General features: G+C 41.5%; 2 protein-coding genes across 4 annotated transcripts; one reads left to right on the plus strand and one right to left on the minus strand.

The window, feature by feature from the left end:
• Positions 1 to 783: 783 nt before the first annotated feature.
• DHCR7 (7-dehydrocholesterol reductase) lies at positions 784 to 7,739 on the minus strand. The gene is made up of 8 exons (XM_058807269.1): positions 7,583 to 7,739; positions 6,513 to 6,616; positions 5,436 to 5,658; positions 4,808 to 4,898; positions 3,943 to 4,156; positions 3,286 to 3,490; positions 2,913 to 3,044; positions 784 to 2,462 (listed from the first exon to the last, which is right to left on the minus strand). Exons 2-8 carry the CDS (start codon positions 6,608 to 6,610, stop codon positions 1,998 to 2,000), a joined length of 1,428 nt encoding a protein of 475 aa, XP_058663252.1. The 5' UTR covers positions 6,611 to 6,616; positions 7,583 to 7,739; the 3' UTR covers positions 784 to 1,997.
• A 1,536-nt stretch (positions 7,740 to 9,275) lies between these two features.
• NADSYN1 (NAD synthetase 1) lies at positions 9,276 to 25,324 on the plus strand. Of its 3 annotated transcripts, none has more exons than XM_058807082.1 (22): positions 9,276 to 9,366; positions 9,507 to 9,567; positions 10,038 to 10,154; positions 11,010 to 11,063; positions 11,420 to 11,509; positions 12,378 to 12,429; positions 13,135 to 13,223; positions 14,050 to 14,167; positions 14,668 to 14,799; positions 15,310 to 15,384; positions 15,520 to 15,644; positions 15,837 to 15,885; positions 16,463 to 16,565; positions 17,237 to 17,405; positions 17,767 to 17,902; positions 18,942 to 19,048; positions 19,811 to 19,942; positions 20,097 to 20,166; positions 21,245 to 21,373; positions 21,852 to 22,028; positions 24,170 to 24,245; positions 25,090 to 25,324. In XM_058807082.1, exons 1-21 carry the CDS (start codon positions 9,282 to 9,284, stop codon positions 24,221 to 24,223), a joined length of 2,124 nt encoding a protein of 707 aa, XP_058663065.1. In that variant the 5' UTR covers positions 9,276 to 9,281; the 3' UTR covers positions 24,224 to 24,245; positions 25,090 to 25,324. The 3 variants fall into 3 exon arrangements, with proteins under 3 accessions (XP_058663065.1, XP_058663066.1, XP_058663064.1); XM_058807083.1 differs by having other exon boundaries at positions 24,696 to 25,288; XM_058807081.1 differs by having other exon boundaries at positions 24,170 to 25,288.
• The last annotated feature ends 305 nt before the right edge of the window (positions 25,325 to 25,629 follow it).

Genomic DNA, 25,629 nt, shown 5'->3' on the forward strand with positions numbered 1-25,629 from the left:
TGGCTCCTGAAATCCCATGATATGCAGGACGGATCCCAGTCCCACGCTGGCACCTCATGAATGCCAAGCTGATTTAGACAGTGCCCAGTGGCTCCTGCAATCTGCCATGCAGAAGCTAGGCAGGAAAATTTTGTTTGCCAGGGTAATATACCATGCTTTGTGTTTGGGGGCCTGTGGCCTGGAGTGGCCGGCTGGCTCCTGAAATTCCGCAATGTGCAAGATGCTTCCCAGACCTATGCTGGCACCACTTGCAAGTTGGGCTGGTTTGACAGGGCCAAGTACCTCTTGCAATCTGCCATGAGGAACCGGGGCTGGTGAGTTTTGTTTCCCAGGGAAAAGTGGTGGCTTTGGAATTTGGGCGCCTGTTGCCCAGAGTGGCCTGCTGGCTCCTGAAATTCTGTATTGCGCAGGATGCGCAGAAGTTCAGGGTGGCGGCCACCTCCGGAAATTCATCACGGCACACATGCCTCCCACACTCAAACTGCCACTATTGCATTTGTGCTGCTCCCAGATGAAAGCAGGAATGATGAGTCTGACTCCATGTTCTCAGGCAGTTAATTTGTTATTTTAAGACACTATATTATATTAATGGATACTACACTAAACTATACTAAATAATGTGGAAAGGATATTTACAGAAGGCTAAAAAGGTAATAATGAAAAGTCGTGACTCTCTCCAATCTCAACACAGCTTTGCACTGATTGGCCACTGAGTGAAAACACTCACACCAGAAACCAATGAAACAATCACCAATGGGTAAACAATCTCAAACACATTCCACATGATCTAAAGACAGGAGAAACAAATGAGATAATTATTGTTTTCCTATTTCTCTGAGGGTTCTCATCTTCCTTGGAGAAAATCCTGGGCGAAGGGATTTTTCAGAGAATGTGAATGCCACACATCCCCATAAAGCTCCTTGCTCCCTCCTTCACAGTGGCATGGGGGAGGGAATCAGGAAAGGGAAAGAACTCACAGGCTGAGATAAACATGGTTTAATAGGTTAAGGAAAAACTGCGCACAAAAAAAGCAAAATAGGGGATTTATTCCACGCTTGCCCCCTGCAGGTAGATGTTCAGCCATCTTCAAGAAAGCACGGCTCCATGACGTGTAATGGTGACTTGAAATGACAAATACCATCACTCCTGACATCCCCCACTCCTTCTTCCTCCAGCTTTATGTGCTGAGCACGATACCATATGGCCTGGCATATTCCTTGGGTCAGCTGTCCTGCCTGCGTCCCCTCCCAGCTCCTTGTACTCACCCAGACCACTCCCTGGTGGGTGGGGGTGAGATGCAAAAAAAGCCTTGATGCTGTGTAAACACTGCTCAGGATAACACCCCTGTGTTATCAACATTGTCTCAGCTCAAATCCAAAACTATGCCCATAGCAGCTACTAGGAAAAAAAAGTAACTCTACTCCAGCCCAAGGACGCTCAGCTCAGTAGTTTCACTGGTTTCAGTAGCAAAATAAAATTCAGTTGGTCATGTTCTATATTGTCAGGTGCTGAAAATTGCACTAATTTAGGACAGTTTTCACTTTTGTTTTAGATTATAACAGTTATTTCAGAACAGCTGCTTCAGTATTTCCACTGTTCATGTGTTGACAAGCAATCAACAATCAAACCGCCTTTGCAGCTGTTCTCAGTTGTAGGTTCTGATGGCCACAAGCAGCTGCATCAGAAAACCTCTTTCCTAAAGAGGTGACAGAACTCTTTTCTTCTCTCCTGAATCACTGCAAACTGCTTCCAGAACCCTGCTACCACCAAGGGTAAGGCTACCTCCCAGCTTTGGGATTTCTCAGGAGTCTCAATACACAGCATTTTTTCTTAAACTCCAAGTTAATTTGGGAATGGGGTGATTCAGAGGGGTATTCCAATTACAAGAGTCTTCTAAAAAAATGGTGCAGTTCAGTGCCTCACTTCAGTTACTTTAAACATGGTATGCCTGCACGTTTCTTCTTTTTTCTTTCCCCTGCATCCTGCATATTTTAGCCTTAAAACACCCCGGGTAGGAGCCGGTAGCGCACTACAGCGGTGTAGCACTTCCAGTCCTTCCCATACTTGCTGCTACAGCGGTGCTCGTCCCTGATGCAGCGGTGGGTGAGCAGGATGGTCATGTAAATGATGTAGAAGTAAGGCAGCAGGTGCTCAAAGCCACAAGCCAGGCAATAGGCTAGCGAGCCCATCAGGTCTCCTGTGTAGTTGAAATGACGTGCCCAGCCCCAGAATCCCGAGGTCATCAGCTTGCTGTAGTACTTGGTGCCATCCACAGACATGTAGGAGCACTCAATGTACTCTGGCTTCTTCCCCCAGATCCTGCAGTTGCCATTGGTGCGACGGAACAGGTCCTTCTGGTGGTTGGTCATTCTGAAGATGTAATAACCCAGCAAGCCCAACATCAAGACCCCCATGGCATAATCTGTGCGTAGCTGGACGGGATGGTAAACCAAGTACAGACCCTGGGGAGCACAAAAAACAATCAGCTATTTACTTCCAAGGGAGGCTCAGCATGCCAGATCAATTCCTTGAAACAAGAAGAGAGAAGTTGCAAGGATGCAAACTGGACAGAAGGAAAAACCCAAGGAACAAAACACAAACAAACCACCACTAACCATAAGACCCTCAACAAGGAGTAAAAAGAAAGGAGACTGAAACGATTTAGAAAAGTATGCAGACACAATTGTCAATGACAGAAACGAGCAAAAAAGAAGGGAAGGAGAGGACAAGATGTCAAAGCCATGCCGGGACAGGAAGCCTTCCTACGGGAGAATTGTTACAAAGAATGTTGCAATAATTTCTCAACAGTGGGACTACACAGAAACATTTCAGGTACAATTAAACTTCTAGAAAGAATGTTTCTGGAAAGTTTCACTCCTGTTAGCCCAAATACACAGTGTACACATTTTTACCTGCAAAGTATAGAGGTAAGGCAACCAAACACAGTCTCCCCAGCCCAAATACCATCCAAAATGGTCATGGCAGATATCAATGGTTTTCAAGTACCAGGCTTCATTCCAAAAGAAGTCCAGAACATAAATACCCTGCAAATAATAATTTCACATTAATAACAGAGCACTGTCACCAGTTACCCTGTTTAACAGCATCAGCTTAATGTCTGTTCTGCCTTGCGATATGATCTCAAACTTGAAGTCCCATTGCTGAATGAGCTTGTTTCAGGCCAGGAAAAATGCCTCAGTTTCATTTCCGTGGAAGGAGTTTTTTTCTTACTTTCATACTAGCTTATTTCCCAACTTGTTTCTTAATTTCCTCCTCAGAATTTACCTGGAGGACATTGACAAGGATCATGGAGTTTGTCACTTCACCGTGCAGCTCCTGTTGTTTGGCAGCAAAGGAGAGGTTGATAAGAGTCCAGGCCACAATCCCAGGGCGCCCATTGAAGAACAGCTTGAAATCAAACCACTTCCCTATTCGAGGGTTAAATTCAATCCCCATCATGTAGTCATAAAAGAAGTTGCCAGTGATTTTGCTGTAAAAAAAAATTAAGTTATATATACAAATACAGCTAACTGCTACTCTGCCTACACAACTCAGATCAAGAATGTAGTGATAATAAAAATCATAAAACCATGTAATGTTGTGCAAGGTAACACAAACTGGCCCGATCAAAGTATTACATTAATAGACCTAAATTGTAGAATTGCAGAGGTGCCTGAGTTTACTCTTGGTAACACTTCTGAACAGTCTAAGTATAACTATTTTTAGGATGGGTGTATATGTTACATTGAGGCTGCCAGATCCATGGTGTGGAGCAAGAAACATAGGGGATGGTGCTAGTGAAGGAATGAATCACTGCCATACACTGGCCTAGTTCTCTGTGCCAGTGAAATATACTCTGTCATACAATTTATATATCTTATTTCTATTTAACAATTTTAATCTCTGATACCTAGTATTCTCTCACTACTAAAATCCACATACCAGTCTTTTGCATTAGTAGGGAAAAAGTAGCCTTTGATTATTGCAAAGGTGGACACTACATATCCCAAGATATTGGCACACCACAGGAGAGGAATCCAGTTGTCAAAAATGATGGTAGGTGAGAAGAAGTGGAAGCAATAAGCATTTGCAAACCAAAGCACATGGCTAATGATCCAGGCCTGAAGTCCATTTATTTCATATTTATTCACAACACCTAAAATATGAAGAAAAAATGGAGTGTTAGTGACCCTACATTAATGCAGGTTTTAATTAATATGCACAGAATACACAGAAGCTCAATCAAGTGCTCATTAAATAACCTCTCTCTCCTCATTGCCCAGTTAAATACCTTGAAAGGTATTTAATTTTCTGAAAGTTCCATTAGACTCTGCTGCACCCATCAGGCTTTGTTCTACTGAGTTTTTCTCCTCACAAAACTGAATTTAGACTTTCCCCACAACTGACTAGAATAACAAGCCACCAGTAACAGTTCACATCACACATTTTGTCCAAGTCCCTTGGGTTAAGGGAGCTTGAGCAGGTAAAACTATCTTGTCAAATACCAGCAATAGTCCACTGACAATATTAAGTACCAAAACTATCAACCAGTACTTTTCCATTGCTGGTGTGGTGCCTACCAGATCAAGAGTTTTACTAATTATAAGAGATAGAAATGCTATAACTTATTCTAAAAGATGACCTAGATTGCTTTCTGGTTTTGTTTGAACTGAACATGTGAGGAAGGTGAGAACATTTATGTCCATGTTTCCTCTGGTTACACATGGGTTATTAAAGATTCTAAGAACAGAAATACTTTAATTTCAGAAGATTACATGGTGTGCATGTATTCCAAGGAAGACCTTACCAGCAGGGGTGACAGCACCTTCTTGTACACCTCCCACATATCCAGGCAGAAATTTATGGCAGAAATCAGGAATGGACACATACAAAAACACCTAAAAGAGAGAGAATGCCTTCACACTAAGTACAGACAAGACAAAATCCCTCAAAACACTATCCCTCACATATTAATACCAAATATAACATTTCTCCTAAGTTTCTAGTAAGTATTGGGTAAGACAAAATGGCAATATTTAGGTGTTGTGCTTTTAGGCTAGTAATACATCTAAGCTACTCTACAGCTCTAAAGATGTATTTCATGTAAGGCTGTCATCTTTTTTTGGTGGGGAGGGAGGACAGTTGGTAACTACATTCAGATCCTTGTCCTTTGATTTATTTCTTGTGTATTAATTTAAAACAAATGGATATTGTTGTTATATATTGTGCTTTTTCTTAAAAACCTCATTAAGGAATATGTCACGCAAGGAATATTTTTGTATATTCCCATTATACTTATTTTCCAAGTACATAACACCTTGGAAATTGTGAAACACCAAAGAGTAAATGCCAGTGCAACCGTTGTGTAAAAGGATTCATCCAACACCTGTGGGAGAAAGCAGACACTGCATCCAGATCATAGCTCGGTAATGTACCTGGAAAGTGACCCAAAGGGAATAAATGGCAGCAGCCCTGTAGGTCAGCATGGGAGTCCTGTTCCAAATGTCAGACAGATGCTTATTCCCAGTCAGCAAGTCCACGAGTGGATCTGTCAGAGAGCACTGGTACTGGTCACAGGACATGATGAAGTAATACACAATCAGTGGTGCAAACATCAGCAGGAAAAGGATGCTTGCCAAGGAAAACCAGTCCACCTCCCTGTAATCCAAAACAGAGCATTTTGTCTCCCCAGGTTTCAGACAGATGAATTACAGACAATTTTTTCAGTGCACCTTCTAGACTTAACTGGATGAAAACTGGAAATGTGTGCTCAAGGCACAGACATGTCTGGGGGTCAAACAGCCATAAAAAGCTCAGCAAGGAACATACTTTGCCACAAACTGCTCTAAAACTATGCTAGTTGACCAGAGCAAGAGATTAGACAAAAACTCCCCCCCCAAAACCAGACTTTTACTACAGACTTCATGTTTTTTGATGGCAATCATGGCTCTAACTGGTGGAGTATTCAGTTGGAAGTGATAATGGAATCCCAAGAACATTATGCAAAGCTTGGAAACTTGGAAAAGACAGACCTTGGACAGCCATACGTTGGATTTCCTGTGCCGCTGCTGCTGCTCCCAGCTGCAGTACAATGCCCTACTAATACCTGCCCAACTCTTTGACAGCTGGGACATGAGTCAAAAAACTTGCTGCAGCACGACTTGTCAGCAGGGAAAGCCACAGATGCCAGAATGCCTGTTTTCCAAACCTCAGGAAATATTTATTTCCTTGAAAGAACCAGAAATTTGACCAATTTTTATGACTTGCTTTTCTTTTTTGCAAGGAGTGTGTTTTAACCCAAACCGTCTGGAAAACTCTCTGCCTTAAAAAACCTGAAGAACTTTTCTTCAGCACCTGTTGCTACAGCAAATTACCCATGAGCTTTCTGGAGCAGAGCAACACAAAAAGCTGTTACTAACAGAGGGAAGTTTAAAAGGAATACAGCATCTCTAAGAGTAAGAATGAAGCAATTGGAAATACAAGGACTACTTGGGGTCATTGGCCTCTCTCACCATGCTCTCCCCCATTGGCCTTGAGATGTTTTAGTATCATTTTGCATGTTTTGGTGTTTTCTTTCTTCAGCAAGTTTTTTCTCCTGATGAGCTGCCATGATGTCCTGTAGGAATGAAAATATGAATGCCATTACTCCAGCTGGTTCTCAATAATTCTTATACCTCTACAAGAGAATCACAAATAAATGTTACTAAAATCTATTACATAGACTGCAGACCACACAAAATTTAGGGGTGGAGGACAGGAAGCAAAAAACTTTCACCAATTAATTCCCTATGAACTTACATTCAGAAAAACCTAATCAAAACACTGATATCCAAGTAATCCATTAAACTTCTCACTAACTGGAAATTTCTTTTAAGATGTACAGATAATAAATCACTTACTACTTACATGTAGACGTAAAAGGAGAAAAAAATGTTGCACCACATTGTCCTAAACCTTTGTAACTTAACTGCCTTTTTAAATTTGAGAAATTGTTACTGTTGTAACATTATTGGTAAGGGACCCCGTCAATTAGATACAGAGTCCTTGCTCCATATATGTCATTTACACCATAGAAAACAAGACATAATCCCATCTAAGTAAAAAAATCAGTGGGAATGGAGAATTATTTACTCGGCACCACTCAGCTATCTCTGTGGAACATGCACTGTAGCTTTCTTTCATTCTGATCCAACACTTGTTATGCTAAAGATCATCATCCTATAACTGGCACTATGGACTGACCTCCCAGCTCTACGTGTCTCATCACGGCGAACCCGATCCACTATCTGACGGATAATTATTCCATTAATCCATTACCCAATTAGTCCATTATCTATGGACTGAGCCCGGCCCTACCCTGTGCATCCACCTTCCCCTGGGCAACCCGTTCCCACGACTGACCACAAAAAACTCTCTCGCATCAAACCCCAATCTCCACTACGTCGCCTTTAGGCCATTTCCTTCAGTCCTCCTCCCGCAGGTTCTTTTCAGAAGCGATGTGAGGCTCGCCGCTTCCCTTTGCCCACACGGCTGCTCCCTTCCAGGCCGGATCCCAGACATGGTAAGGAAGGAACGCACTCACCTGCCGGGGCCGGAGCCGCTCTCTCACCGAGGATCACTGGCAGGAGATCACTGATCAGGGATCACTGACCGGGCACCACTTTCACTCCGCTCCCCACGGCCACCCCGGCTCCGCCTCCGTCCCACCTGCGGCCCCTTCGGGCGCAATCGGCCCCTCCGGGCCCCGCCCCCGCCCCACGGCCTCAGCCAATCCCCGGCGCGGCCCGCCCATTCAGCGGCTCCCCATTGGTGGCGCGCGCTCGTCCCATGGGCCGAGGAGCGCGAGGGTCGCGGGCCCCGCCCCCTGCCCAGGGACCTGCGCTCCGCCGGGAGCGAGCGCGGATAAACCCCAGCGCACCGAATAAACCCCAGCGCGCCGATAAACCCCGGCGCACCGGCTAAACCCCGGCGCGCCGATAAAGGGAAAATGGTGTCCAGGGAAATAGGTTACATCTGCACTTGGGTCACAGCATGGATCCCCTAAGCCAGACTGAGCCGCCTTGAGGCGTTACTAAGTTCTCCACATTGCGCTGACCGCTCTGTGCGATTTCCAGAAAAAGACCTGGGGGTGGTGGCCGAGAGCTGCTGAACACGAGCCCAGGTGGCCAAGAAAGACAATGGCATCCTGTCATTGTCAGCAGTAGTGTGGCCAGCAGGACCAGGGCAGTGACCATCCCTGTGTTCTGGGCACCGCTGAGGCCCCACCTTGAATTGTGGGGTCAGTTTTGGGCACCGTAATTCAAGACTTTGAGCTGCTGGAGTGTGTCCAGAGAAGGGAATGGACCTGGGGGAGGAAGGGGGGATGCAGTCTCAGCCTGGAGAAAAGGAGGCTCAAGGAAGGGACCTTTCATTCTACAACTCCCTGAAGAGAAGCTGTAGCCTGTACCCACTTCTCCCAATTGACAAGCAACAAGTGAAGAGGAAATGGCCTCAAGTTGTGCCAAGGCCTGTTTAGATCAGAGATTAAAAAGTTTCTTCATGGAAAGTGTTGGCAGGCATTGGAACAGACTGCCCAGGGTGGTGGTGGAGTCACCATTGCTGGAGGTAAAAGCCGTGTGTATGTGGTGCTTGGGGACATGCTTTAGTCCTAAGCTTTAGTGGTGTGCTCGGCAGTGCTGGATTAGTGGTTGGACTCAGTGATCTTACAGGTCTTTTCCAACCTAAATAATTCTGATTCTAGTACAGAAAGAAGGCCGCCCACGTGTAAGGCGGCTCACAGCAGCAAAATATGTCATGAGGGACATAAGAGAGGAGATTGGCTTTTGAAGGCACACTGAGAGCTGCTGGGATCATGCTGAAATGAGAACAACACCCTGTTTCAGTTACCTTCAGCACCCGAACTCTGAACTCGGTTTGAGGGACACTTCTTAAAAGAAGCTGCAGGCTAAAGAAACGGGCTACGGCTGCATTCCCGTTATCCGGGGCTCTGTGGAGATAAAACTGCGGAAAGTGCGGAACGGCGTGCAGCAGCGCACGGCGTCGGAGGCGCCACAGCGCGGGTGGGCAGCGGCTCTGCATAGAGCCCGTGCTTGGAGCACTGACGGTGCAGGGGCTGCTGCGGGTGCCGGAGCAGGAATCGGGAGAAGGGACTGTGAGAAGGGACCGGGAGGAGTGGCCGGGAGGAGGGACCGCAGCAGGCCCGGGAGGAGGGACCGGAGCCGGGACCGGCAGCCCCAGCCCGGCACCGCCCCGGAAGCAGCGCGGAAGGCGGCGGGGCCGTCATGGGCCGGGCGGTGACCGTGGCCACCTGCGCCCTGAACCAGTGGGCTCTAGACTTTGAGGGCAACCTGGAGAGGATTTTCAGAAGTGAGTGTCCAGATGGCTGGCTGGCTGGTTGCCCCCGGCCATTAGGAGCTTCTTCCCTCCCTCATTCCCTCCCTCCCACCGCGGGCGGCGCAGCGCAGCCCTTGTCTGTTTCACGCACTGCACTCCCAACACTTTTCCAGGTATCGACATCGCCAAGAGCAAAGGAGCCCGGTACCGGCTTGGGCCAGAGCTCGAAATCTGGTAAGGGCGCTTTGCTGGCTCTGCTTTGGTGCGATTCCAGTGAACTGTGCAAGAACAGTCGGGAAGAGCATTGGCCCCGAGGCGCTGCAGTGCCCAGAGCCGTGCTTGGAGCGTGCGGCCGTCAAAGGGGCAAAGAAAATCACTGTAGTGGTGAGCACAGGACTGGGTCTCTTGTCTTGGAAACCTGACTGGAAGCGACAATTTTTAACCTTTTTCAGTGAGTTTCCCTGCAGGGGAGCTGTAGTGCTTTGATTTCTGCCTGCTGTCCTGGAGGGAATATCATGGGGTGATATAGAACGCTGCAGAGTTTTAAATGCTGTAAATAGGGATGGTGTTGACAGCACTGCTTGTTCATTTTCTATATGAATTACGTACGTGGGTGAAATGCTCCCTGTCTGAAGTAGTGTTGGTTCTTTGGTTCTGGTGCTCATCTTGCTGAATTTTTGGTTTCTCCTTTTTTCTATACACAGTGGGTATGGCTGCTCAGATCACTTTTATGAGTCTGACACACTCTTGCATTCGTTTCAAGTTCTGGAAAAGCTCTTGGAGTCTCCAGCTACTCAAGATATTATCTGTGATGTGGGAATGTAAGTTTATTTTGTTGTTGTAAACCTGTGATAACGGTGTAAGTCCTTAGGGAATGCTGCTTGTGCCATGCTCTGGATAGTGAGGGCTCTGCACCAAACTCTCAAACATATCTTAGGAACTGCACTGCTTTTCCTCTTTTAATTACCATGACCAGGACTGCAACATGCAGACACTTTCTAAAAGATAATCTTTCCAAAGATTGCTGGTGGCTGATCCCTTCAAGAGAGAAATAGGATAATTGCAGTTATATATTACAGTTATATATTGGATAATTACAGTAATATATTGGAAATCTTAATGTCTCATACTTATTGTCACAGGTCAGACTTTGTGTGAGGTGTGACTCAAAGGGTTTTATAAATTGACTGTCTTGTGGGAATGTGGGGGCTGTTTTCACTGACAGACAACGTAAGTATATGTGAAACTCACTGAAGCCATTGTAAGCCTTGTGCTGACACACAAGGAAGGGTGATAAATTATATCTGTAAAATTAATGTGTTAGTATTGATATAATTGTGTAAAGCTGGTTTGATTTTGAACTGGGTTGGCAGTGTCACGGGAGGTCACATTTGATTAAATAACCTGGCCCAGCCATGGGGAATCTTCTGGTGTGCTGCTCATGTTCCTAAGGCTCAGGTAGTAGTTGATATATCTGAGATTGACACCACAGTCAGTAACTCAGATTTTTTCTACTTTAATTAAAAAATTAGAAGCTAAAACATCACATATTGTTTTGCTTGATTCCCTCCAGTGAGGTCTTCTGAATAGTTTTTGCAGTAAAGTAGATTCTGTAGCTTTTTATAATTTCATTTAATGAGTGTAGTCATTGCTGATTTTGGTTCTTATTTTCACAGGCCTGTTATGCACAGAAATGTTCGCTATAATTGTCGAGTGATCTTTTTAAATAAGTGAGTAGTTCTTGATATGTTTTGTGAGGTAACACATTATATTTTCACGCACCAGTTTGGCCTTCAAGCAAGATTCTTCAGTGCTACATAGAGGGATGGATTTATCTTCATATTTGCTAAATTCTGAGAGACAACTAAGGTTTCTCATGATCTATTTTTTCTTTTCTGATTTGTGGAAACTGAATTCCCACTGCTTTCTGGAAAAGTTCAGAAAAACCCCTTGAGTCTGCAAGAAACTTTAAAAATGTTACATTATAAAAGAAGAAAAGAAGTTGTTCTTAATCAGTGTTCATATATAGGCTTGTTTGGCTGTACATCCTGTGTTAACCCAGTTTTTCTGTTTTGTTTTATTTAAGGAAGATTCTTCTGATCAGACCAAAAATATCACTGGCAAATTCAGGAAACTACAGGGAACTTAGATGGTTCACCCCATGGAGCAAAGCAAGGTATTCTGGCAACTCTAGGAATTGTGTTAAAAAACACAGCTTGCTGTTTGCAGCCACAGCAGCAGGGTTGAAATATCTACAGCAAATACTCACTGGCTGCTACGGGGAGAGCAGCAGGACAGAGTCAGCCAAGCCACATGGTTGCAGCTTGGTTAGGAAGCTTATTGAGCAGTCAAACTCTGAGTTGCTGAGCTGGAGGGAAAAAAAGTGGGGCTGCTTGATCCTGCAGCCAGTGTAGAGTGTCATTTTCCTGGTGTGTGCTTTCTAAGAACAGCCAGCTCAGGACTCTCAGGACTGGAGGGGCTCTGTTTGTCTCCTGAGTGCTGCATCCCAGTCCTGAGCTGGCAAACACTGAAATGGATGAGCTCTGTCAGAACTTCTGCAGTGAATGAAAGCTGCCTACCTTATGATGCTGCAGAACACACCTGGCACTCATCTCTGATGCTGTGCGCTCCTCTTGTTGTCAGGGAATGTTTCCAGCTCCAGGGTCTCAGCAAAGCACTTCTGATCCTCCTCTGAGCCCCAGCTGGTTCTGCACTGCTTGTGTAGTAACCCTGCAAAAAGAGAAACTTGCACCTGGCGTTTGCCTTGTTTGGTGTGTTCTTTGTTAGCTCTGCTTTCTAGCCAGGATGGGGCATTCCTTACATTGCCTTTCTGAAGCACAGATGTTGCTATCTTAAAATGTTAGCATTTCTGATTAATTCCACAGAAAATATGAAGTTTTTTTTTTTTTTTTCATTTTTTAAACACACACAGCCCTGTGCAACTTCAATAGTTTCTTTAACCAATGTTAGAAGGTGAGATGAGAACCAGGTTTTATGCTGTGATTTATGTAATGATGTATTCACAATCTCTTAACTTGATTTAGACATGTGGAGGAATATTTTCTGCCCAGGATAATTCAGGAAGTGACTGGACAGGTAAGCTGTAGTTTTTTTTTTTTTTAATTTTGCATCTTCCAGATTCAGCAATTAACAACTATAGTCTCCAAAATTCTGCTGCCAGTCATGATTTAGATTCATATATTTCAGTGGTGGTTCTAAGTTGCATTAAATGACAGCATAATTTAACATTATTTATGTTAGTGTGTGGCAGCAAAGCAAGTAAATTTTAAATCTGCCTCAGTTATTTGTACATACAGAACCTTGATTGCCATATTTTGCACAATTTTGGTACTGTTTATCTGTGCTTGAGACTAGAATTGAGTATGTATTTTTAGGTTAAAAAATTAAATTAAAAATCATTTAAACCTTATTTGCTCAGAAGGATCTAAAATTTATGCTAGTTCCCACTAAAGCATGAGTGTGATTTCTAGCAACAGACAGTCTCTGTTTTGTAGATTGTTTAATACCTGTCCTGAAGCAAAGCACTGCATCTGTATACTACTGAAATAAAAACATGAAATCTCAATCAGTCCAGAAATTTGCATTTCAGAATTTTTTAAATTTTTTTTTAATCCGACTTGGTATAAAATGAAAGAAGGTATAATGTGATTGATATTGTGTCACTAATTTCACATAAGTAAGCACTCAAATTTATGTTTTCTTAAGGTTTGTAGTTCAAGTTTTTGAATTGAACAGCTTATTCTACTGCATGTGTGTAAGAATGTTCTTGTTTTTCCTCAGGAAAGTGTTCCTTTTGGGGATGCAGTGCTAGCAACCAAAGATACCTGCCTAGGAACAGAAATATGTGAAGAACTCTGGGCACCAAACAGGTAAAGGAGAAGAGGAAATAAAAATAATCTAAAACATACCCTGGAGCTGCCTGAATCAAATGTTTGTAGAGATCTGCCTATTATCCTTCTGTGTAATTTATCTTTCAGAAACAGCCAGTAAGATAAAATATAATTAGGAGCAATACATACATCATGGGAAAGACCTCATTAGGCTAGGTGCAGGATGGCAAAGAAATGTTGGTTGTTAAACTAAATCAGCTTGAAACAAGAAGGTAGGGAAGAAATACCAAAAACAAGCAGAATGAAAAGAGTGACCTAAGGAGATAAATGACAGGTAACTCTTGTGCTCACATTCCTGATACTTTTCCAAATCTCCCAGTTACATTGATTTCCTTGTAACTGCAGATGTGGTGTGTTGAAGGTGTGATTTTTGTTTTTTAGTATTTCTTTCTTATGACATTGGAAAAAGAAAAAAAAGCAGTAAAAATCTTCTCCTTGTAGTTCTGTTTTTGGATTTACTAAAAGACAAGGAAAATGGGACAAGCAGTGTATATCCATGTTACCCTTTCAGACCAAGATTATTCTCTCTTTCTTTGAGATCTGGCCTTCTATAGAGTAGAAGGCATTTTGTTTAGAACAGAGTGAGCAAAAGCCCTCCTGACCTCTGCAGCCACTGCTGGTCTTTGACACAGGAGCTGGGCAATGCAAGAAAACAGGTATTTTTGAAAGCCCTATCATTGTTTGAGCTAAGACATGCAGAAAACTGACAGTGACATAAATGTTTCTGTTTGTCAGTGATTTTTAATGACATTTGCAGTTTTCACAACACAGTAGTGATTTATTTTTGTGCCTTTTGCTTTGACAGCCCTCACATTGAGATGGGACTTGATGGAGTGGAAATTTTCACCAACTCTTCTGGGAGTCACCACGTGCTGCGGAAGGCTCATGCCCGGGTGGATTTGGTGAATTCTGCCACAGCCAAGGTGTGTGCTTTTCTATTGGAAAGTTCTGTGTGTTTGAAAAATTATGAGAAGACACTTATTATTTGGTCTGTAATCCTATCTAACAGTGGTAGGCACAAAAATAAAGCAATGAGTGTACATTACACTGTGAAAAAGCTGCTTTGTCATTGTAGTTTAGTGTGCTTTGCTTATATTTAACAGTATCAGCTCTCTCCTCTGATATCCAAACACAGCTTCTGTCATCACCTTCCTGCTTTTTCCAACCTCAGTTTGAACTCAGAATTTTAATTTAGAAGTGCAACTCTCTCTGTTTGGGTTGAGGGAATGACTCTTGCTACTAAGAGACTCCTGTCAAGAGAGAATCCCAGCCATAAATCATTCACAATGTAAAGGGAGAGGAAATTTGTAAGGAGAGCAGGAGCAGAGAAACAACATTTTGATTTTAAGCATCCTGTCAGGTGCTACATTCTGAACAGCTTTTTTTTTTTTTTCTCTTCCCTGCATGTTTGTTTCTCTGGCAGAATGGTGGAATATATATTTTGGCAAACCAGAAAGGCTGTGATGGTGATCGTCTGTATTATGATGGCTGTGCAATGATTTCCATGAATGGAGAAACAGTTGCACAAGGATCCCAGTTCTCTCTGGATGATGTGGTAATGTATTCACCCCATAGCTGCTGGGACATTTATGCTCAACACTTCCAAACATTCCAGATGTAGGTCCATATCTCTAGACTAAGAAGGGTGTATTTTAATTATGCTATTCAACTACATCTGATTACCTACAGTAGCTCTCCTGCTTTTGTGATGACGGAAGAACTCTCACAGTGGAAGAACTTCATGAAAACATTTTTGTATGCAATCACCATGAGGAGGAGAAATTCTGTTGAGATTGCAGCCTTTGCCCTTTCTTCCTTTAAATAAGGCAATGTTCTAATTATGACCCAGTCTTGTGGGCACAAGGTTTCACTTTGATTTCAGAAAGTAGATTTGTCATCTAGCTTTCCTCACATTATGTGCAAGCTCCATCTCTTTCCCCAGTAACGTTTCTTGCCTTTTCCTTTGCCACAGCTGATGCTGTGGCATTTCTTGATGACACTTCTTTTGCCCAACACTGTTTATCTGTTTGTGTAGTGTGATCTAATGTTAAAAGCCTTTCCACAGGAGGTGCTGGTTGCCACTCTGGACCTGGAGGATGTTCGAAGTTACAGAGCAGAGATTTCATCTCGTAACTTGGCGGTAAGAATAAGTTTGAATGGGTATTGGATGTAAGAAGTATTTGCATGTCTTGATTTTCACAGTATCTTAGAGAGCTGTTTTTTTTAAACTATGTTAAAATTGGTGTCTTCTGAATTCTTCTGTACTATTGCTTAGGCAAGTAAAGTGAATCCTTATCCCAGAGTAAAAGTGAACTTTGCTCTGTCGTGTCCTGATGATTTAGCTGTTCCTACTTGTATGCCAATCCAGTGGAGGCACCACAGTCCTGAGGAGGAGATCAGGTAATCAAATGCTGAATCTGTTGCTTGAAAATTATTTTGGTTTAAAAAAAAAACAAAACTCAAAGAAAGAGATAAGATGTTGTTCAGACATAAGTAAAGGAAATCTCTCATTGGAAGACCACAGTAAATATGTTGACTTGCTTAGGTGTTATTCCCTAACCTTCTTAGAATAATCATGTTCTGTAATTTCAGCCTTGGACCTGCATGTTGGCTCTGGGACTATTTAAGGCGCAGCAAACAGGTAAGAACAACTGGGTTTGTTTTTCCCTTGCAATGCACAACTTCTTTTGTGCCACAGGCACAATCCAAATTGTTTTCCTGTGCTGCTGGTAACCCAAACTGATGTTAGTCCAAGGTGCAAAGTTTGAGTTTTTCACTGGTAGCTCAGTCAGACTTAAAAATTGTATTCCAAGTGTGATTTCAGTATGCTCTGTGCACCTTTCCCTTAGGAATTGTGCTTTCCTGAGTGCAGCAGAGTGACATGAAGTTGTCATTCAGTGTAATAGTAAAGTATATATGAAAAATATTATCCTTTTTTATTAGCATTTCTGTCTTACTAGAGGGTAAAGACAACTGGAATTTTTTCTAGGCAAAGGGTTTTACACTGACTGCTTATTTGATTACCCAGTTGATGAGAGTTTAGAGGATTTCCTCTGGGTGGTTTGTTCTGTTTTTCCTCAATAACACATAAGCCTTGAACAATATGAAGTCTTGAAAATGCTTGTCATTCTTCTACAGGAGTGTGTTTCTGAGTGGTACAGTACATATTTTTTTCCTTATTTTGTTATGTGGAACCTCTTCCTTGCTCTGTTTTGAAGGCAGGATTTCTCCTACCTCTGAGTGGTGGAATTGACAGCTCTGCTACAGCTTGCATAGTTTATTCCATGTGCCACCAGGTTTGCCTGGCAGTCAAGAATGGCAGTAAGTAAATCTGTGTGTCTGGCCAGCTGTGTTTATTAATGGTTATGGATAAGTTAATATTAGCTGGCTGCTGTAGCTGCTAGAGCTTATTAATTGCAGACCCTTTTTTTGTCGTTCTAATGGCGTCCTTTGTATCTCTTCAGAAATTCCAGTAAAAATGTGTGTCCAAATTCAGATTGTCTGAATTGGCATAATAGTTTCTGGTTTGGGTTTAAGAACTGGATGTGGAACTCAGACTAGTTTCTGTCTAAACTATTGTTCAAATGTTGGCTGATGTAGTCTTCAGTTTATTCTGAGAATTTTCCCCTTCTGTTAAAAGCAGCACTACAAAGCATGGTTAGGAATGGTTTAAGTTCTTTAAGTTCTGGCTTTAAGCAGACTTCATGCTTTTAGCTAAGTCTTTGTGCATACTGGATCGTGTTTTCTATGAAAATTCTTCAGTAGATTTAAAGGATTTAACCCTTCTGTGCTCAAAATCAGAAGAAAAATCAGCAATTCTTTAATTTGATAGATGAAGTTTTTCTGGGAAGATAGATGTAGTAGTCTTATTTGTCATGGGCACTGTAAAGCTTGATTGGAATACAAGGGGCATACAAGATATTTGCACATTTTGCAGAGGCAGGAGCACAATAATTTCCACTCTGGTTCTGTTTCTTCTGCTCTGTCCTCAGATGCAGATGTGCTGGCTGATGCACGCAGGATTGTGAACGATGGGACCTACATCCCTGAGGATCCTCGGGAGTTCTGCAAGCGTGTCCTCACCACGTGCTACATGGCTAGTGAGAACTCCTCCCAGGATACCTGCAACAGGGCCAAGCTGCTGGCTGAGCAAATAGGCAGGTACAAGCTCAGAAGTGGTGGGAAAAAACCATCCCGTTCTGGCAAAGACTTACATCTAAAATGTTCAAACTCAAAAAGGTGAAAAAAATAAGAGAGGAGTAGGAGGTGGGTTAAGTAGGAATGCTACAGATGTTATTACTAAAGTGTTAAAATGATGCCAACTTAGAAGCATTTGGCAAAGGACATGCAATTTTGGAAACAGACTCTGAGAAGTGTTATTCTTTCCCAAGTTTCTTCCTATCAGATCTGAGATTTTAGCACCTTAAAACCTCATTTGATGGGTGGATTTTTGGTGGGTTTTTTTCTATTTTATCTAGTCAGATTGTGCTGGCTGAGTCACTTGTGCTTGAATTCTTCTCAGCTACCACATCAGCCTAAACATCGATGCAGCTGTGACAGTTGTTGTGAAGATCTTCAGTGTGGTGACAGGTCGAACTCCCAAGTTTTTTGTCTATGGAGGGAGCAGCAGAGAGAGCCTGGCACTCCAGAATGTGCAGGTGTGTGTCCTCTAGGCTGAATCACATCACACTCTTTTGGTTCTGTGGGCTTTAGGTTGATTTTTTTTATTTTCTAAACTGACCAACAACTCTGCTTTAGTTTCCGAGTGTCAGTTATCCTGTTTGATAGTTTTTGTTAATTTGAGGACTTGATCTTTCTCTGTTACTGGAGAAATCCAGCTGTTTGCTCTGGAAGCAAACATTGAATTCTTTGTCAGCTTTTTGGCAACAGGAGAGGTTTAGGTCACAGAGGAGTGTGGATATTTGCTTAACATTACCAACAGTTCTGCTGGAGCTGGATCCTAGGTTGGTTTGGCATTGCTGCCATCCTTAGAAAAAGCTGAGTTTCAGAATGGGGACAAAAGCAATATAAACTTTTTAGAAATGTTGTCTATTAGACTGGAGAGATTTATTTACTCTATAAAAGGATATGGTTTATCTGCATGCTTCATCCATCATGGATCCTTGTTAGTGCTATCAGAGGTAGCAAATGGCAACTACTCCCCAGTTTGCAGCTGGCCAGGAGAAACTTCCTCAGTCTGTGGCAGTAGCAGGTACTGAACCTGGATTTCCTGACTGTGTTCAGCAATTTCTCCACAAGACTATCCTTCTTGCAGTCATGCTTGGTCACCCTAATTCTTTAAGATTTTCTAATCTTTCTGATATTTACATTCTTGTAACTAACTTTCTCACACATTTTCTGTAAATAACTCATTGTTTTGCATTCTTTGATAAGAGAAATGTGATAGACTGTTAGTTTGTCCAGTGTCATTGGAGAGGTGACACTGTCACCCTCCAATCCACTGTCACTTTTAGAACACTATGAATGTTAAAGTCAGAAAATAATCTTCCTTTTTTCATCACCTTGAGAGCAGCAGTGTGCGCTTGTGTTCTTTCATGTCCTATAGTGACAAAAAATGCTTACCCTGCCCAAATTTTATTCTTCTTGAGCTTGTTTAGACAATTGATTAATAAAAGTGTCTGGGGAGAAATCACTCTGCTATGTAAATTTTGCTTTCCTTTTCATTTTTCTCTGCAGGCTAGAATAAGAATGGTCCTTGCTTACCTGTTTGCTCAGCTGACACTGTGGGCTCGTGGGATGCCAGGGGGACTGCTGGTGCTGGGAACAGCCAATGTGGATGAAAGGTTGGTGAAAATTGGGAATCCAAACCCACGTGTAACAGGTCACTGTCATTTCCTGCCACTCTACCAAATACCTCTGTAGATTATGCTCAGAAGAGGTAACAACCTAAGAATGCACTGGTAACAGTGAAATTAATGAAAATAGGTAAATCAGCTTGAATGGGAAATTGTGTATTTTTCAGAGGTTTAGCCAAAGTATTGCTATAGCATTTCCCATAAAATGCTGTTTTCAGTAGAGCTTACCTGTGCATTCACTAGGCTAACTTCCCAATTTGTTGAATTTTCAATTACTGTATTAGGAATGAAGATGTGAACTTTTAGCTGAAAAAGCAGACCTTAAAATCTGGAGTACTGTTAGTAGAGCTGGTATCTGAAGATTAACGCAATCCCTGTAAGATTGTGGGAGTGGTAACCTCTAAAGCTGTGGGAGTACTGTGTGCTGGTTGTGTGGGTGTTTTGAGATCTGAGATTGTTTTAATTAGTCATCACAGTATTTTAACTGTTTTGAACATATTGCCTCAACATGGATAGTTTTGCAGTGCTTTATGATTGTTTAAAGTATCATCTGGAAATTTCATGGCTTTAGGATAGCCCTGCTGCAGTTAAATGTGTTGCCCTTTAGGTGTAAATATGTTACTAATCTGCAGTTTGTTTCTCCCTTTCTTTATGCTACATATACATTCTCTATAGTGTCAAGGGTTATATATTAGGCTGCAGTTACATTATTATTAACTGTTGCTGTATAAAATTTCCTGTTTTGCTCAGTCTCCGTGGTTACTTGACCAAGTACGACTGCTCCAGTGCTGATATCAACCCCATTGGTGGCATCAGCAAGACTGATTTGAAGAGCTTCATTCAGTACTGCATTGAAAACTTCCAGCTCACAGCCCTCAGGAGGTGAGCAATGATTCAGTGACTGTGTTTGTTCATTCCACTGGAGGAACTGTCTGAGCCAGGTGCTTCATTTTTTGGGATGAAGTGCTGTTTTAACAAACCAACACTGATAAGACTGCATGGAATCCATGTTTTTCCTTTTCCCTCTCCCTTTCAGTATAATGTCAGCTCCACCCACTGCAGAGTTGGAGCCCCTGGTGGATGGACAAGTGGCTCAAACTGATGAGGTAATGCGGTGTTGTTGGGTCTGCAGGATGAGGTGAGAGATGAGAATTTGGCCCCATGTTCTCAGAAGGCTGATTTATTATATTATGATATTATATTCAAAAAATTATATACTAAAACTATATTAAATATAGAGAAAGGATACAAACAGAGGGCTGGAAAAGAATGGTAATAAAAACCCATGACAGACTTGGTGAGTCTGACACAGCTGGCTGGGATTGGTCATTAATTAAAAACAATTCACATGGAACCAATCAAAGATGCACCTGTTGGTAAGCAACTTCAAGACCACATTCCAAGCAATCAGATAATTATTGTTGACATTTCTTTTCTGAGGCTTCTCAGCTTCTCAAGAGAAAAATCCTGGCAAAGGGATTTTTCAGAAAATATTATGGTAACAAGGTAATAGTGAGCAGTGCCATTAAAATGCTTTAAGCCTTACCCCAAAATCTGGGGTTTGTCCCATAGCTCTTGTTTACTCCTGTATGTAACCATGCTTACTGACAGGTGGGTTATAACCAGTCTTAAAGCTGCCAACAAGGCATTAGTTCCCCACACCTGCCCTATCAGTGTTGACAATAGTTTCCAAAGCAGCAAATTAGTATTTTTGAATTATTTTAGATTTTTGGACACTTAGAACCCTATCTGTGTTGACAATAATTTCCAAAACAGCAAATTAACATTTTTGAATTATTTTAGGTTTCTTGGCACTTAAAAGAATGGGTGTTGTAAAATGCAATTTATTTTATGTTTTTTTTTTAATATTACTAGAAAGTCAGGGCCTTACTGCTATGAAAATGACTGGTGGCAAAGCACTCTTCTCCCCACATCCTTTTCTTTTCTATCACTTTGAAAAGGAGAGGACTGATAAGATGGCCTCTGTGGCCTCCAATCTCCCAATTCAGAGAAATACCAGTGTTTTTTTTATTTCTGCTCATAGTATTACTATGTATTTTTGATATTGACAATATCATTTTGGTGTTTCTTTTATTTAACTGGATTATTTTAATTGCTCCATGAAAGTATTCATTAAAATTTGCATAGTTAAGATTTTCTTTGACTTTCTGTGTGCATTTTCAGGCAGATATGGGGATGACATATGCAGAGCTCTCAATCTATGGGAAATTAAGGAAAATTGGAAAGGCTGGACCATACAGTATGTTCTGTAAGCTGATTGATATATGGAAGGAAATTTTTACTCCAAGAGAGGTAATAACAAAACCAAAGAGAAAAAAAAAATCAAGTAGTTTAATGCTTTTGCCAAAATAGAGCATGTTTGGAGAAAGGTCAGGTTCCTTTTAACTGAAAGTAATAGTTTCATTATTTTGTGTTTAGAGATTATTCTGCAGGTGCAGCAGAGTATGCTGGAAAAGCTGGCCTGCATATCTTAAATGGAGCTTGTTGTCTCATGCTGCAAATTGCTAAAACATTTGTTAATTGAGTAATTTGAAAACAATTACTTCAGAATTATACCTTGGGGAAAATTGTTCTCTAAAATACAGATGACCAACTACTCTTGAAGCCTTTGGTTATGTGTTCTGAGACAAAAAATGTCTCTTGTTTTGAAAGAATATCTAGACCGTGTAAAAGTAGAAAACAGTCTCCAAAACACTGTGCTCCTCTCAGTTTTTAAATTAAAATACTAAGAAACTTCATCTGGTTAAAAGCTACATTCTTTGTACACCAGGTGGCATCCAAGGTTAAGCATTTCTTCAGGATGTATTCAGTCAACAGGCACAAAATGACCACCCTCACTCCTTCCTACCACGCTGAAAACTACAGTCCAGAGGACAACCGCTTCGACCTGAGGCCTTTCCTCTACAACATCTCGTGGTCCTGGCAGTTCAGGTGTATAGACAAACAGGTAAATGCCTTCTGACAAGCAGGTAAATGCCTTCTGCTTCTGGAATGATTTTGCATTTCAATTATTCAAAGTGGGTCAAGCCCAGTTCCAGTGAATCTCAGGAAAAGACAACTAGCACATAGGGTAGCAGTTATTACAGAAATAACTGTGATTGTTCTTTTCACATAACTGTGAGGTGAAATCCCCTGATTTCAGTGTAGGCTGTTTAGGTTCTTTTTTGTCATACTGCTATGAAAACAAGAACAAGAAAAAATAAAAGAATACATGTACTGAGGACTGAAAGTAATAGGTGTACCCAGACTCATGAAGTCCTGTGCTAATGGGAGAAACAAGTTGTGGGTTTTGGTTTCAGTTCAGGACCTGTCTGAAGGGATCTGCTTAATTGCAGAATTAAGACTTGACCCACGTCAGTGTGAGGAGAGCAAGTGTAAGAGGCAGCAATTCACTGTGAGTGCTTCTCCCAGCTGCTTCTGCAACAATTCCTTTTTTGAATCTCAAGTTAGCTGACTCACAAATTCATGTTTGCTCAAACACAGCAGTAGTAATGGTACCATGCTCAGTTTGAGCACTGAGATGTGGAGGGGCCCAGGCAATTATTGAAACCATGCTTTACTTTTTATAGTTTTTAGCCACCCCTTCAAATTGATTTTTAATGTCTCTTTTGTGGCACAAATGCTGGGGTGAAGAATTTTAGCACCTTGAAGTTTTTCTGGCAGAGATTTTACGCCCCAGTTGCTTTTAAGAATATGTTTATACATGTAATAAAATACTAATTCCTTCATCTGTGAAATGCCAGACATGTTGTAATAGTATTTTACTACCTTGAAACCTGGGATAAATGCTACCATGTGCAGTACTTAATTGTAAAGTAGTATAGTGGGGGATTTTTACATCACATTGGACTTTTTCCCACTGAAGTCCAGGACAAAAGTTATTTTGGTCTCAGTGGGAGTCTGGGAAAATGTTTTTGTAGGGTCTGGACCAAAATGTAATTATTTTATGCTTATAGTAATTAAGATCTTTTAATGGTGCAGATATTCTTACATTCTCTAACTAGATTTGTATGTAATAGCAGTTGTGCTCTGTAAGGGTAGTGGTCATTGCAACTTATTCCTGGGAACCAGGAGTCAAGTTTAGGGAAGATTTTATTATGTAGATTAGAATAACCTGAACTGATAGCTCCTGCAGCTCTTTGCAAGATTGGAAAATGATAACTTGCAGTGGTTTGAGTCAAATCTGTCCTATTCAAGAAAAGGAATATAGGAAGAGTTTCTTCTTACTGAAGGCGTTCAGCACAATTGTAATTCTGAAGAGAATCACTCTTTGGGACAGTGTGCCACTGATGATTCTGCTCCTGGGACTCAATCTGCACTTAAAATGTTTCTAGCATAGTAACAGGACGGTGAAAATATGGCATAAACTTGACATAAAACCCACCTTTAGTTAGGTAATGCCAGGTTTTCCTGTAGGAGAGTCATGTTACAGCTCAAGCTCATTTGTGAATGGAAACAAGTTGGAGTGCTAATGATAGAGAAATCTGTTGGATTTGTAGAAAGTACTTTTCTGCTTTGGATATAGTCAAGCCAATTTAGTTATCCACTCATTTTTAGTGCAAAATGCCCTTTGCATTTGCTGTAGAAGGAACAGGGGTAAAAGGAATTTAAGATCATAATTTAAGATCATTTGCTGGGAATTACGAGATTTGCTCTTGGAATCTTCGTGTCATTCTGCTCTACCTGGCTGAGGGGGTTTAGAACAACCCTAGGAACTCTGTAGCTTCTGCCTTGGAGCTGTGTCTGAACTAAAGGATTTGTGGTCAGAGCAAAAATGGTGCACTTCCAGGTGCCAAAATATTCACTGGGACTTTAATAGCTGCCACAATTTGAAGGAACTGTGATGCAGCTCCTTCAGACTTGCCAGAAGAAAGCTGGCAAATCTGCCTGCAAGGACAAGATATCTGCAGGCCATCCTCTGCTTTTTCCAGTGTTACACCACAAGATTAGCTGCATTTGGTCAAACCAAAAGATTTATTAGCTTCATAAAAACCTGATCTTTGTGTGTCTCTTTTACAACCAGTAGGAGATGTTGATAGAAGAAGCAGCTTATTTTTGCTACTGAATTGGTTTCTTTTTTACATGCAGGTATCCAAGCTAGAAAAAAAGGAAGGAATTTCTGTAGCTGAAGATGTGGACTGACTTCCTATCTTGTTTAACCATGGTAATTAATTTGCCAAACAGAATGTTCAAAACTGGATTATATTGTGATAATGAGCAGGGATAACCTGCTTAACAGTTCTTGAGCTGACTGTTGTAATCAATTCTTTTAATTGACTCCCTGTTTTACTCCAAATATACTTAAACTGTAGTTTGGCTAAGGGATCATTAAGGATCTCCTTCAACTTTTTGAGTTAATTGCCTTTAATTTAAGAACTCACCTTACTTTGCAACAAACTTGTCATTTTGTCATGCTAATTGACTCAGTCCTTATTCTACATGTTTTGTTATTTACCTGGCACTGCCTTTGTAGACTGGTCCAGTGTTTTGAGTGGCCACAAAGTCAAACTCTGTAAGGTGTTGGAGGCATGTCTGTCTTGAAGCAGATGGATAATCTTCATGTTAGTGAGGTCGAATTTAGAGTTTAACTTCTTGTTTCCTTTGAATATTGCAGAGTGAAGTATAAAACCAGCGTCCTCTGAGCTCAATTAGAGTGTTACCCACATCCATTTTTAACTTCATGTCTTCAAACTGATCTTTTAAATTTGTTCAGTGCTGTGGAGCAATAAAAAAGGATGGGTTTGTTCCTTTGTCTGAGGCCCTTTTCTGCGTTTCCATTTAATGTTTAGCTGTTCCCATTTCTTTTTTAAACTTTGATTTGAAAGGTGCACTTCTCATAGGGAAAACAAGAAATGCATTTCTGCAGTTCTGGGCAAACAATATTCTTAACTGCAGCAAGAGGAGAGCTCAGGCCCAGTGAGACTTCTGTTAAAATAGTCTTATATTGTGCTAGCATAATATGTCTGCTAAAAAGGGCACATTCTCCACATTTGTTTTCCACAACTCAGGAGTTGATTCACTTGGAGTTAAAGATGCTGCAGGAAGAATGGAAAACCCCCAGCTGTGATTTGCCTTCCTTCACAGTTAGTTGGACACTTCCAATTCCAGCTATAGGGAGTGGATGAATTCTGAAGAGAAGTTCAAAAATTTGTTGTGTATTTGAAGACTTCTTATTTCTTTGTTTCCTTTGGAAGTTACTGGTTTCTCTTTCTGGACAATCACAGAAGAGGAAACATTTGCTTTCATTCAAATAAAAAATAAGAGCACAAACCCACAATATTTACATATGTCTCCTGTGTTGTTACAGTTAGCGTTGTTACCCAATCTATTTCAGACACTTTTCTTTTTTAGCAATTGCATTTACAGCACATGTACAAATTGCATTTTATTTCTTACCTGCTAATGCTGTACCAGGTCCCTCCAATTTGCCTTTTACTATCCAGAAATTTTCACTGCTGCCTCTAGTTTGACTGTTATCAATACTTAGCTCCAATGTTACCAGTGCATTGTTGCCTACTGAGAATGGGAAATAATTCTAACATCTAGCT

The sequence above is a fragment of the Ammospiza caudacuta genome, chromosome 6 (genome assembly GCF_027887145.1).
Source record: "Ammospiza caudacuta isolate bAmmCau1 chromosome 6, bAmmCau1.pri, whole genome shotgun sequence".
Lineage (NCBI taxonomy): Eukaryota > Metazoa > Chordata > Aves > Passeriformes > Passerellidae > Ammospiza > Ammospiza caudacuta.

Bases quoted from the DNA above. Each gene is read 5' to 3' on its own strand.
- DHCR7 (XM_058807269.1), bottom strand. From the start codon at position 6,610: ATGGCAGCTCATCAGGAGAAAAAACTTGCTGAAGAAAGAAAACACCAA. The intron at 4,157-4,807 runs GTAAGGTCTTCC...TTCATATTTTAG, and splicing joins AGGTGCTGTCACCCCTGCTG to GTGTTGTGAATAAATATGAA. The intron at 3,491-3,942 runs GTATGTGGATTT...TTTTTTTTACAG, and splicing joins CCTACTAATGCAAAAGACTG to CAAAATCACTGGCAACTTCT.
- NADSYN1 (XM_058807082.1), top strand. From the start codon at position 9,282: ATGGGCCGGGCGGTGACCGTGGCCACCTGCGCCCTGAACCAGTGGGCT. The intron at 10,155-11,009 runs GTAAGTTTATTT...TTATTTTCACAG, and splicing joins ATTATCTGTGATGTGGGAAT to GCCTGTTATGCACAGAAATG. The intron at 11,510-12,377 runs GTATTCTGGCAA...AACTTGATTTAG, and splicing joins ACCCCATGGAGCAAAGCAAG to ACATGTGGAGGAATATTTTC.